Source organism: Myotis myotis, unplaced genomic scaffold (assembly GCF_014108235.1).
Source record: "Myotis myotis isolate mMyoMyo1 unplaced genomic scaffold, mMyoMyo1.p scaffold_m19_p_63, whole genome shotgun sequence".
In the NCBI taxonomy this organism is placed as follows: Eukaryota; Metazoa; Chordata; class Mammalia; order Chiroptera; family Vespertilionidae; genus Myotis; species Myotis myotis.
In genome coordinates this window covers 392445-405628 of record NW_023416372.1, presented here as the reverse complement: position 1 = coordinate 405628, position 13184 = coordinate 392445, and the positions used below count along the sequence as shown (strand labels likewise).

The following is a 13184-nucleotide window of genomic DNA, read 5'->3' as shown; positions in this document are numbered from 1 at the left end:
CTTCCTCATTTCCCAGGCTGCCTGCCACCCAGGAGGAAAGTCTCAATCCCATTAAGAAATCATCTTTGTTGTTCAAACAATTTAAGTCACTTTAATGCCATGAAATCTCTCACATAGGAACAGAGTAGCCCAGGACTGTGGTGGCCCTTCTCTGAGCCAAACCCCAGCGCTTTCACATAAATGGTGTTGGACCAAGGGGGCTGCTATCTGGGAAAATATGAACATATCCAGACCCCTCCCTCTTCGGGAGAAATTCCAGGCGGATCATACAGTTAAACATAAAACTTAGATAACTTTTGTTATAACCTCAAAAAACGGGCAATTTAAAACCCAGGAACTAAAACAGCCTAATGAATTTGAGTACATTATTATAAAATAAGAAATTGGCTTAACAAATGGACAGAAAAGTGCTAACTAAAAACAGCAAGCCAAAATGACACAAAGCTGACCTGCTCCCACATCTGCCTCAGGCCCCAGTGAGGTCGTGGGTGACCCCGGGGAGGCTGATGTCATGGCTTGACCCTGAGGGGAGGGGCTTGCTCCAGGTCTCCCTCCAGGCATGGCCATGAGTTGTGGCCCCTCTGCGTTAACAGGTGCTTCTCCCCAGGGGGAGAAGGGATTCTGGGTCACACAGCCCTCCCACCCCGAGCCCCTGACAGCCAGCTACTAGGAGCAGCTCAGAGTCTGGCCAGCCTTCTAGGCTATCCCGGCAATGGCAGGTCTGACACCAAGTACAGGGAGAGTCCTGCTACGTTGCGCCTGGCTGTGCCCTTCGAAGCTCAGTTTTCCTCACCTGTAGAACAGGTGCAGTAAACATTCCAGCACCATGGGCTGTACTTTGAAACTCTCAGACCAAGGAAGGCCCTGAGTCAGGCTCAGCGGAGGTGGTTGCAAGTTCTATGAGTGGGTTAAAATTCATGCAACAAGAGTATCCTTTTCACCGTATGATAACTTAAAATAACAATAATAAAAAGAAGCATTATGGCCCAAGTAAAAAATGTTGCTACCTTTGGTACAAATGGCAAATTTGCAGAAATCTAATCAAGAGCTCCTATAAATTGAGAGAAATAGGTCAAGAATGTGAACAAATTGTTCACAGGAGAAATACAAGGCCTTAAACACATGAAGGTCAGCTTCACCCATTAGTAAGAAAAACATAAACGGAAATGACTGAATAAAATATAAAATAAAGTGTCATTTTCCACCACTTATATTGGAGAAGATAAAAAAGTTTAAAAAAATACATTAGACTGTTGAAGATTCGGGGGGTGGGCGCTCCTGCTCACCCCCTGCTGAGGGGGTAATTAGGGTCAGATCTTCATCACCAGGAAAAATAAATAGAGGTTTCATTCTGCAATTCCATTCCTGGGAATTTATTCTGCAGAAATACTTAGATGTGTGAGAGGTGACAAAGGCACAAGGATGTCATTCTGGTTTGGTTTATAATAACAAAAAAAACTGGAAATAGCTTACAAGTCCACCAATACACATTGGTTAAATTATGCCCCTCACCCATGGCCAATGTTGACAGCGGGCAGCTCTGTATGTACTGATACGGGAGGTATCCACCGTATCTGGTGGCAAAAGTGGGGTCAGATCGTGTGTAGGGGGAGCCACCCTCGACACTGCTCATATCATGTATTCTTAGAGCTGGTAACGTGGTGGCCCCTGGGAAAGAGAACTCCCAGGCTCACTAGGAGGCAGGGCCAGGGATGTGCCTTCTCTTTACACCCCCGGGAAAGGTTTATGTTTCGTACCCTGTGCACTTCTTGCTGATTCAAAACCAAAACATGCTTGCTTGAACAAGACAGTTCACTGAAAAGGGAGACCTCAGGCAGGTGCGATAGCCGCTTCAGATAATGGAAATATTCAAGATCCCCCCGGAAACCACAACAAAGCTTACAGTTACCCAAACTCACGGGGCTTTGAGGAAGACAGGAAGGAGACGGACTTACTTTGAACGCATTGAACAAAGTCTGGGTTTTTTGAGTACGGAGATCCATGTTTACTAATGCACGCTGCAAGAGAGAAACGGGTGGCGTGTCACTCTTCAGGCGGGAGGCGAAACAGGCTTTAGAGACAATACCACAGCCTCTTGGGACCTCTGGGAAAGCAGACTACTCACGCTGACCTGAGTGCTCCAGTCCGCCAGCAATAACGCAGTTTAGCTTTTGTTAATACACTTTAACGAAACATTTTGGCACTGACCCATGAAAGTGCCTCCACCGAGGGGCAGACTGTGCACACTGTCCGCAGCTCCTCCAGTGGGCTCCCTCTGCTCGTGTACGGAAGGATCACTAAGAGCATCCAGTAAGTTTTCTGGTCGTAGTCGGAGAGCTAAACTTCCATTTCAAATGGACCCCCTGTTTGGAAACACTGCCCTTACTGTGAAAGTCAAGCTGTCTGAGGTGCTGTATGCCAGTGGTTCTCAACCTTCTGGCCCCTTAAATACAGTTCCTCATGTTGTGACCCAACCATAAAATTATTTTCGTTGCTACTTCATAACTGTAATGTTGCTACTGTTATGAATCATAATGTAAATATCTGATATGCAGGATGGTCTTAGGCAATCCCTGTGAAAGGGTCGTTCGACCGCCAAAGGGGTCGCGACCCACAGGTTGGGAACCGCTGCGTATGCAGACGGACACTGGCCATTGCGCACGGGCATGGGGATGGGGACGGGAGGCTTGGCCTCTTGAGCACACGCATCCCGGGATGATAGGAAGCTTGAAGTTGTGCAGAATGGGTGTTGAACCAATTCATCGGGTCCTTCCACAGGTCCCTGCTACTTCTCCATGCCTAAGGGGACACTGGCCCGGCAACAGATGGCCCCTAAAGGGTGGGCTCATGGGATAACTGGTCATCCTTTGCCTCAGGAAACAAACCTCGCATACCCAGGAGCGAGGCCAGCAGAGACCAACAGAGCGCCCAGAGGCAGGCAGCTTCCCGGGTTTTTCAGGGCATCACCGGTCCATTCGGCCTGTTGCCAGATACGGATCCCGAGAAGGTACCTCTAGGAGAATGTAAGGCCAATGGAACATTTACCCACACGGACTTTACAAAATTAACAAGGAAGACCGGGAATACATTTCTCTCATTGTAAGTGATATGCATCCCAGACCATCTTAAAACGGTATTCGTTGAAGGAGCAGTTCTCAGGGGAACCCAGGGCCCCCGGGTGGTTGGGGAGGTCAATGTCATCGTCCTGATAGGACTCAGTTGTCGTTTGCCCTTTACTCTCACTCTCCCCGCAGCGTACAGTAGAGCCACCCTCACACAATGACATCACTGCTCAGTGGCCAAGCGTGTTTGCTTGTACATTCCTGTCATTCAAATGAAATAGAAACGTTCTTTAATGTTCTCAGTTTTAATTACCAGCCACGTGAATAACAGCTCTTTGGCATCCTCAGTAATGTCAGAAATGCAGAGTCCTGAGATCAAAAAGTCTGAGAATTACTGAATCGGTCATATCCCCAAAGAATAAGCTAAACTTGGACTCAGAGCAGAAAAAAGGTTTGCAAATAATGGCATTGGATTGGGGTTAACACGGATCATTATGGTACAAAAGACACAAGAGTTCTGACCTACGTGCTCTGGATAGTTTCAAACTCTCTATAATTAAGTGATCTTCCCTCCAGGAATAACTTGGTAAATGGGGTTTTGACCCCTTGTTTCTCTGACATGTAACGACCATCCCCCAACTATGCCTTTATGACAACTAAAGGAAGCAGTGATTTAAACTTACCTAAGTATCTGGGATAAAAGTATTCCTGCGGAAAAAGAAAAAGGGCAACAGTTTACTGGCACAATATGAGGCTTCCTACACAGCACAGCCCCCAGTTGGTTCATCGAGCCTCGCCTTTCTCCCCCCCGTAGATAGAAATAGACTCTCGGGGAGCAGGTGTCTGAGGAGAGCGGAGAATTTCTCCACAGATGGCTCAGTGACAGGGCCAGCAGAGCGAGCACCACCCAGAAAGCCACTTCCTGCCTGGAGGCACGAGGGAAGTGAGAGGGGACAGCCCAGGCGGCTTCTGCAGAACCGTGAACGTGGTTAGACTTTCTGTAACCAGCAACAGCGATGCCCTTTGTGGCGACTTTGAAGGCGCCACTCAAAGTGTCTCAGAGGATGAGAAATAATGCAAGTAAAGGCCAGGTCTTAGACCCTTGTGGATGGAGGGGTCCTCACAGACATGTGGAGACCTTGTGTGACTATCCACACATAGGCACTGATGTGCCTTGACTGTGTCTGTAAACCACAGTGGTGCTGGGTGAGTTACGGAGGGTATAAGCGAGGAGTCTTCTGTCCATAAATGCAAGCTAAAGACTTCTGCACTGCACAGGGGACTGTCAAATACGAGAACCACCCGCCCTGCCTCGGTGAGCAGCAGGGACCTGCTGGGAAGCCCTTCAGGCTGTGGCTGGTTAAAGCAGCCCCACCACGTCCACTCTGATCTCCCCCTTTGGGCCAGTCATGGGACAGTTAGGCCCTAATTACCCCCCTTCATGGAACCAAGCGGCTGGCTAAGCAACGTCAGCCACTAGATCAGTGATGGCGAACCTTTTGAGCTCGGCGTGTCAGCATTTTGAAAAACCCTAACTTAACTCTGGTGCCGTGTCACAGGTGGAAATTTTTTGATATTTGCAACCATAGTAAAACAAAGACTTATATTTTTGATATTTATTTTATATATTTAAATGCCATTTAACAAAGAAAAATCAACCAAAAAAAAATGAGTTCGCGTGTCACCTCTGACAGGCGTGTCATAGGTTCGCCATCACTGCACTAGATGTTGGGTGTCAACTGCATGCTGGTGACATTCCACATTTTTACATTATTGTGTTTGATTCTCACAACCACGTCCAAGGAAGGTCTTTTGTATTAACCCATTATCACAGATGAGGACACTGAGGCTCAGTGGGGGGGTGGAGTGTGACTGAGGTCATGAAGCTAGAAAGGGCTCCCAGTGGCACACTGCATCCCGGAAGAGCATGGACGGGAGCGGGTGCGTGGCATTTGAAGAGTGATAGGCAGAGGTGCCCCCAGGGCCACCCACACAGGGCGCTGCTCTTCCACAGATTTGCCAGCTTCACACACTGGTCTTGGCACAGCCTCGTCTGTCACCTTCACTCGAATGTGTGGCCAGGCCTCCCTCCTCACTGTTTGTGAAAGAGGCAGGCTGGGTGGTACCACGTGAGGGCAATGAGAGTTCTTAGACTGGGTGGAGCTGGGAACGCTTTGCTAAGATGCACACAGATGAGATTTTAGAAAGTCATGTTCGAGTAAAGGTGTGATTTTAAAAACCAAAACTCTTGAACCCGTTAAAGGAAAAGTAACAGAGCAAGTCTGCTACTTCAGCTTGTGTGACAGTCGCAAAGATGACGTTCAGTGACAAAGAGGCCAGGTTTGGAGGTCAGAGCTACAAAGTCAGGAGGGACTGCCCCTCTTTGCCAGCTTCGGAGGCCCCTGGCATGCCTGCTTTCACTTCCTTCTCTTGCTTTGGGTCAGGGATTGGCCAACTGCCGAGCACAGGAAAGGAGGCCAGGCCAGGTGCGCGCTGGTGAAACCCCTCAGACCAGAGGGTGGAGGAGGCTTGCTGCCTCCTTCATGGGGTGCACGCAGGCCGTGACGTCTTTCTGGGCTTAGAGGGAGAACAAAGGCCGCAGAGCTTTGTCACAAACGGAAAGGTGTTGGCTCCGAAAGAAAAGACTTAGAATGAATGCAAAAAGTGTGCACTCCGGTTCCCAGAAAGGTGTATCATATTGTTCAAAATTGTGCTTAGTTTATAGTGATGAGTCGTATGCTTTAATAACGAGTTCTACTGTTGTGAAAACAACAACACATTATTAATAGGAAAACCGTGCTCATTGCTCCTCACTGAACCACACCTAATGGGAATGTGGTTACTGAAACCACAGGGTCATAAAACCTGGTGACAATTTATCCTAATTCGTGTGTTAGATTTATTTGGGGTGGGAGAGGGCTGTAAAGCATGTGCTAATTTGCCTGGTAATCTAGGAAAGAGAGAGGGTTAACCCCGAATAAAAGCAAAGCTAACACAAATACACATAAAACGTGTTACACACTCTCCCCAGAGAAAGAGACATTCCCATTTGTCCTTCAACGTTCTGACAGAAGAGGAGGGCTATGAAAATCGTCCTCCCCTTTGTTCTGTGAATAAAGGCACCAACCACAGAACACAGAGCCGGCCCCACCTGCATCACCAGTTGGTCAGGGCGTAAACCCTGGCCGAGGGCCCAGGAGCTGCGTTGGCTCGATGAGCAGCACGCCATGGGGATCCACCGAGCAGAGGACAGCCCGTCACTGACCTCGAGGTCGGCTGCAGCTCTGCAGGGCCTGTGCGGCCTGCAGTCCCCAGATCCAGGCACCCTCCTCCTCCACGGCCATCCCCTTGTGCCCGACGCACAGGGTGGGGCAGGGAGAGGGGCCTAAACCAGCAGGGAGCTCGGGAGTGGATGCAGCCCACTGGAAAGCCAAGGTCTCCAAGTTCTTTTTCACAGCCAGTGTTAGGACAAAACTGAAACACGTGTAACCAAGGTGAGTTGACACATGCTCTTCTGGATGCTCAGGGCTCTGGTATGAGCAGCAGAAGCTCTTGGGCGTGTGAAAACTTTGGTCCCCTCCCTGAACCTCAGTGACCATGTTCGCTGCACTCTGCACCTGCCCACAGCACGTCCCTCTGCACTGTGCACATACGCTTCTCATGTGCTATGGGCACCCGGCAACTGTAAGGAGGCCTGAGTGGAGCCCCCGGCTCCTCTCCAGCCATGCCTGGGCCCCCAACAATGAGGGCTGCAGCCCTCCCCTCATTGCCAGCTGCAGGTTGAAAGGTGACTGCACAGGCCCAGCGTGGGACTCCAAGGAATGGAGGGGAGGGCTGGTCCCTCCACCAAGTATTGCATTAAAAGGTACAGCAGATTGTGTGAGTGTAGCTGGAAAGACTCATGTTGAGAGGTGGGTTGTGCAAAAACTCTTAGGCACAGCTAATTACAGTGTCTATCACCAGGCTTGGAAATATTCACAGGAATTAACCTCATAAAAGAGGCCCTAACCGGCTTGGCTCAGTGGATGGAGCGTCAGCCTGCAGACTGAAGGGTCCCAGGTTCGATTCCGGTCAAGGGCATGTACCTTGGTTGCGGGCACATCCCCAGTAGGAGGTGTGCAGGAGGCAGCTGATCGATGTTTCTCTCTCATCTAACTCTCTATCCCTTTCCCTTCCTCTCTGTAAAAAAAGATCAATAATATATATATATATATATATATCTATCTATATATATATATATATATATATATATATATATATTTTAAAAAGAGGTTTGTTCCCAAATACCTTTTCCCCATAGCAGAGATGCCCAATTCTCCTTCCATCCTTAGTAATAGAACTTTGGGTTTATTTCAGAGCTGCACTGCACTCAGCCAGCTACACTACTTTCCCAGCTTCTCTTGCAAGGAGGGGGGGCCATGTGACTAAATTCTAGCCAAGAAGATGTGAGCACAAGGTGAAACTGAGTGAAGAGAGTTGGGGGAGGGGAGCTTTGCTTCTCCACCTTCCTTGCTACAGTGCAGATGTGATGTCTGGTGCTCCAGCATCTTGGCAGGCGTGTGAGGAGGCCCTGAAGACAAAAGCCACGCACCAGTACAGGGGAGCACAAACAGGTCATGTGAGTCTGTGGGTGCTACTGAGCAGCACGACTCAGCCTTCCTCCCACCTTTTGCATGAGAAATACACTTCTACCTCCTTGTTTACATTTTTCAAATGTATGCAGCAAAAAAATATCAGGCTAGCTGAATTTGACAGATCAGTGCCAACAGAACTGTAATCACCCGCAAAGTGAAATTATAAATCTACCAAGGGTCAAGATCTCATGAGTTCATGAGAAGGTCTGGGAGCCACCCAGTGCAGAGGCATTGACAAGTCAGGGTGTAGGCCAATTAACACTAAAAGAAGGAGACGTCTGCGAGTGTCATAGATTGGCTGCTTCCAAGAGAATAACCTGATGATTAAGAATATGGACAAAGCCATCACACATTTTTTTGTTGTTGTTTGCAACAATATCTCCATTTATGGTCAGAAGAAACATTCTAAAAATCATGGTTTTCGGAAAAATCGTGCCTGGCTCCCTCCCCAAATTCTTACTTCCGTCTTCCTTTGTACTAAAAATTTAGTGCCTAATTGCATTTATACTCTGACTTTTATAGAGTATGAGATGGACCAGATTTGTTTCTATATTTTACAGTTTCATTTCCCAAGATTGACTTGTATACTTACTGTGTAATGTGATGTGTTTTAACTGGAGTCACTTTCAAAGACCTCTCTTCCTGTACTCATGGGCTCTCCTGGCAAAGGCCTCTCTGGCTTTTCACAGCGCTGGCTGATCATCAACAGCTTTGCTCAGCAAACTCCTTGGTTCTCAAGGCCAAACGCAGCAATGTCACTCACTGAGTGAGGAAGATGTGCTGACAGGAAGGAGCAGGAAGCAGCTAGCCCTCGCGGGATTCGGGCGTGGTGGTGGGCCCTGCCTGCTAGGCCAGCCACCTTCTTACTGGGGAAACGAGATTCACAGCGGCGAACCAACGGAACTTTATTCAAATTATGTCTATACTATCCTCACGTGTGGAAGAAGGCAGAGAGAGAACCAGAAATGGCAGCTGTGGAGGCGGAGGAGGGGCTGCCAGGCAGGGCATGTGGCCCCTCTAGACGCTGAAAGGTGAGTGAGGATGGATTCTCCCCAGGGACCTCTAGAAGGAAGCAGCTGTGGGACACCCTGGTTTTAGCCCCGGGGATCCATCCTGACTTCGGACCTCCAGAGCTGTGAGTTTATGCTGATTGGCCACAGCCCCAGCGAGGAAGCAGCTGTACTCCCTTTGCTTATGTCATCCTCACCGAGTCACATAAGGCGGCCTCGGTCTCCAGCGACAGGTGGCAGCTGGAACTTGGAGAGCTCCAGCCGTTGCCCTGGCTGCACAGCCCCTGGGCTGAGATTTGAGCGCTGTCCATCTGCTAGAATCAAAGACCACACCCCAAGGGCCCCAAGCAGGGTGCCTGCGGGTAGAATACACACAGCCAGGAGCGTGGCCGGAGCAGAGAAACAGGGAGGGGAATCCGTCTGTTTTTGACACGGAAGAGGCCTGGTGATCTCGGGTGCTGGAGAGGGCACGCTGCCTCGACAGGCCCGGTGAGAGGTTTGGGCTTGATCCCAAAACGTTCAGGGGAGCGGCTGTGCCCGGTTGTTTGGGGGTGTGAATGGGCGCAGACAGGCCAGTGGGGGGGGGGGGGGGCTTTACAGATGGGATGGAATGTCAGCCTGTCCATCATGGCCAAGGGCGGTCAGGGAGGCGATAAGCAGGAGACATGCCCCGGGAGGAGGCTGCTGGTTACAGGCAGTGGTGGGAGGGGATGGAGAGCAGAGGGGACTTGAGACTTCTACCCAAGGCCTGAGAGGCTGAGCAGCATGGACCAAAATGGGGAAGGAGGAACGAAGCCAGTGTGAGGGAGGAAAAGAGAGATGAGAAGCGGAAAAGAGGAGAGTGTGGTGGGAAGCACCGTTGGCACCCACCCACAGTTTACAGGTTTAACGGTGGCAGGAGGAGAGCCCATGACCACCTCCCCTCCTCCTTCCCCCCTTGGATGGCACAGTTCTCCCTGCTTTAGGGAAACCTGCCTTTCGGGCAGGTACTAAGGAATACACACCCACATCACCAATGCAAAATTGCACTTCTCTTTTTATGTTTCTTTGGGAAAAACAAAATGATGCATTTTCCCATCATGTAAACTAGAAGAAAATACTTACCAGAGTACAGGATTAATAACTTAGTAGTTTAAAGCAATCTTTGGGGCAAAGGTATTTTTCTCTAGAAGTCACTATCTAGCCGGTTGTATAGACAATTCTTTGGACCCACCCTCTGAAGGTCTCTATCACTTCAGCATTTGCATGTTAAACTTGGAGTTGGGGGACCTGAGTTTCCATCTGAGTCCTCCCACTAACTTGACAAGTCCTGAGCTAACTTGGACAAGTCCCTTAATAGATTCTTGGGCCCCAGTTTCACGGGAGTGCTTAAAACGAGATGATGCCCAAGACTCTCATCTGCCATAAACATTACTGCAAAATTCTTGTTTGTGCCTAGCTTATGGAAGGGAAATTTCCGAGCACCTGGGTGCCTCTCTGGGTCCATGCTAAATCACAGCGTGCATGTGGTAAGCGTGATGTGGACAAGGATAACTCGGAGAATGCATCTGGTGATTACGGCTGTAGCAAGCACGCAGGAAACAGATTCCTACATCACAAACGGTGGATTTGCCTTTGAAGATGAGGCGTTTGCTATCCAATGAGGCAGGAAGGAAGCACAAACCCACATGTCTATGTCAGCCCCTGGACAACCTCCAACAGGACCCTCCTAAGCAGCCTTCCATTCCTTTCTGAAGCGTCGTGCTAAAGAAATGTGTGTCCACAGCCGAGGGTTCCAGGCAGGCTGCACCTGCAGCCGCCAGTCACCCAGCCAACCCAGGCAGATGGCCCCAGCCAGCCCCAGGGAGGCCCTGGGCCGCTGAGTGTGAGGCTGCAGCAGTGAGCAGGGCACCCCGCCCAGGATCTGGCGGAGCCCAGCCTGTGATTTCCAAGGAGCCCAACATTCCAAGAAGAGACCTTGGAAAAACTGGGTCTAGATGGCAGGCTTTAGAGACCAATGTGGGGAAAATGTATTTTATTATCATGGGCACTAACACCAGAAAGAAACAAATTTCAGCTGCAATTTAAAAAAACAAGCCCAAAGAAAACAAGTATGGTATTAAAAAGTATGACCGTGCTATGTTACTATCTCTCGGGAATATTACATTTTGAATCCCTGCAATCAGTCCAAGCAGACCTGTGCCTTTGTCAGAGGGAGATAAAGGACTGATGTCCTTCTGAACTTCTTCCACTTCCAGCTCCCCTTTAAAAATTAATTCAAAGCGTTTAATGAACAACCGTGTCAGGGTCAAACGTACACGGCATATGCACCAGGTGTGCAATGAAATCACTGGCCTATTATAACCACTGAAGAGGCAGAGTATTTCCAACATCAAATACGAACCCTTAACCCACAACGACTCTGTGCATTACAGAAACAGCTCCTGGTTTGACCTTAGAAAAACCAGGGGAAACGAAGCGTGAAGGAGTTGGGACACCTGCCAGTGGTGCTGGAGACTGTTCACCTGGGAGGTGTTTGAAACGTCCTGGCCCAGCCCCTTGGAATTTCAAGAAACAGGCCATCAGCATCGGTTTCTGAAAAGGGCGTTTTGTTCCTAAATAACAAAGGCAGACGTTCGGTGTTTTTTGAAATGTCTTTAATTGGTTTTCCGCAGATGTTGAGCCCCTTGGCGAGGATGAGGTGTAATTTATGGGCCCGGCCTGTTATTACCCCGGAGAGCCTGGCACTAAGTCCCTGCAGACTCCTAGGATTAAAACAAACATATAGGTAGGCACAGGGACAGCAGAAGGCGATGGGGGGGGGGGGGGGAGGGCCAGGCAGGGTTTGTATCTCGCTCAAGGCCCACCCCCAGACAGTGGCAGCCTGGGTGCCAGGACCTGTGGGTGCCAGCTCGGGTCTTACCAGCCGTCTGCAGGCCTCTGAGCTGTGCAGGAGCCAACTCCAGAGAAAGCACAACCGGTCGAACAACAATTCAGCGACCCAGCCCCTGTGACGGGCTTCCTCAGGCCTCCAGTGGCAACAGCCCAAGTGGGAGAGGTCCCAGGAGGGGAGGCCTGGGCCCAGAGCGGTCAGTGGGAGCAGAACCACTTGCTCTGCAATCAGGATGCTCCACAGAACCCGTAAAAGAGAGGACAGGGGCTGCACAGGGTGAGGGGCCTAGGCTCAGTGGACCCACAGTTGCAGAGAGAAGAGTACGTGCATGTGTGTGGCTGTGTGTCTGTAGGTGTGTCTATGTGTCTGCGTGGGTGTACTGTGTGTCAGTATGGGTGTATGTATCTGAGTGTATGTCTGCATATATGTGCATGTGTAGGCAACCCAATAAATGCCAATTCTGGTGTAGCCTTCACAATTTTTCGTACCAACAAGCTGTGTGTGTGTATGTGTGTGTGTGTGTGTGTGTGTGTGTGTGTGTGTGTGTGTGTGTGTTGGGGAGGCAGAGTGGGGTGTGGAGGGCAGGTGGGGGGCAGGAAGGTGCAGGTGAGCAGCAGCTATCCTGGATGTCACTGCCAAGGTGTCACCACCCCGGCTCAGGGTCCTGCATTTCAAAGGCAAGTCACTGGGGCTGACAAGGTCCCCCTCCAACTCCCTCCCCATTTTCCTGCTAGGGCCCCACTTCTGCCCCCATGATATCCCTTAGGTCACCCCAAAAAGGGGTAACTTGAGGGAGGGGCTTTCACTTCTGTATGGGGGTGCTCCTCCCCAAGTTGTCCCCAAAGAATCTGGGATCTCAGGAAGACAGGTGTCCTGGGAATGCAGATGCAGTTCTGAAACTGACTGTACCCCGAAACTCTCCTTGGTAGGGAACCCATCACAACTGGGTTCCCCGGCATTTGCAAGAGCTGGAGGTGGGGTGAGAGAGATGGGACGTAGAGTCAGAAAGAGTGAGAGACAGAGAGAGAGAGGCAGACAGACAGACAGACAGACAGAGAGACCAAGCTAGAGACAGAGAGAGACAGAGACATAGAGAAAGAGAGAGAGACACAGGCAGAGACAAAGATGGAGAGACAGACACAAATGCACTCCAGCACACGCCAGCGGCCAAGCATGTTGTGAAGTCTTCAGGGTGCGCCACTAGCCAGTTGAGAATAGTGTAAATATTACTGTTTGCATCTCAAATTAAACTGGGTGGTGGGATAAGAAACTGCAACCTGGAATTTTTTCTTCCCCACAAGCTGAGGGGCAGGGGCAGCCCAGTGCTGCCAGGTGGTGACGTGTACCTGGACAGCAGGGCAGGCAGGTAAGCCTTTTGTCCAGAATCCTTTCAGAAAGCAGAGGGTGATTACTGAGATGGTATCTTTAAGGTGTTCAGAACCCACCTGCCTTAAAGGATTTATGTAGAAAGATGACCTGCGGGGCTGGCCTGGGTGACCTTTCAGAAGAATTCAGGAGAACCCCCGTGGAGACAGCTGGGGGATGGACTACCCAGGGCCCTAGAACAAGGAAAAGCAGGGGAGAGGGTAATGCCAGGAACAGAGAG

The 13184-nt window shown here is 50.0% G+C and overlaps 1 protein-coding gene across 3 annotated transcripts in view; it reads right to left on the bottom strand.

The window, feature by feature from the left end:
* Nucleotides 1-13184, bottom strand: part of GAS6 (growth arrest specific 6) — a 47069-nt gene that overhangs the window by 29622 nt on the left and 4263 nt on the right. The window contains exons 3-4 of one of the 3 annotated variants that reach the window (XM_036315884.1): nucleotides 3746-3770; nucleotides 1956-2018 (exon numbers count right to left, since the gene is read on the bottom strand). The exons of 1 other annotated variant lie outside the window; for it this stretch is intronic. In XM_036315884.1, the coding sequence (XP_036171777.1) occupies nucleotides 1956-2018; nucleotides 3746-3770 (88 nt within the window). Of the gene's footprint in view, nucleotides 1-1955; nucleotides 2019-2208; nucleotides 2228-3745; nucleotides 3771-13184 lie in introns of those variants that run through there. One more of the 3 variants, XM_036315885.1, reaches the window with a different exon arrangement.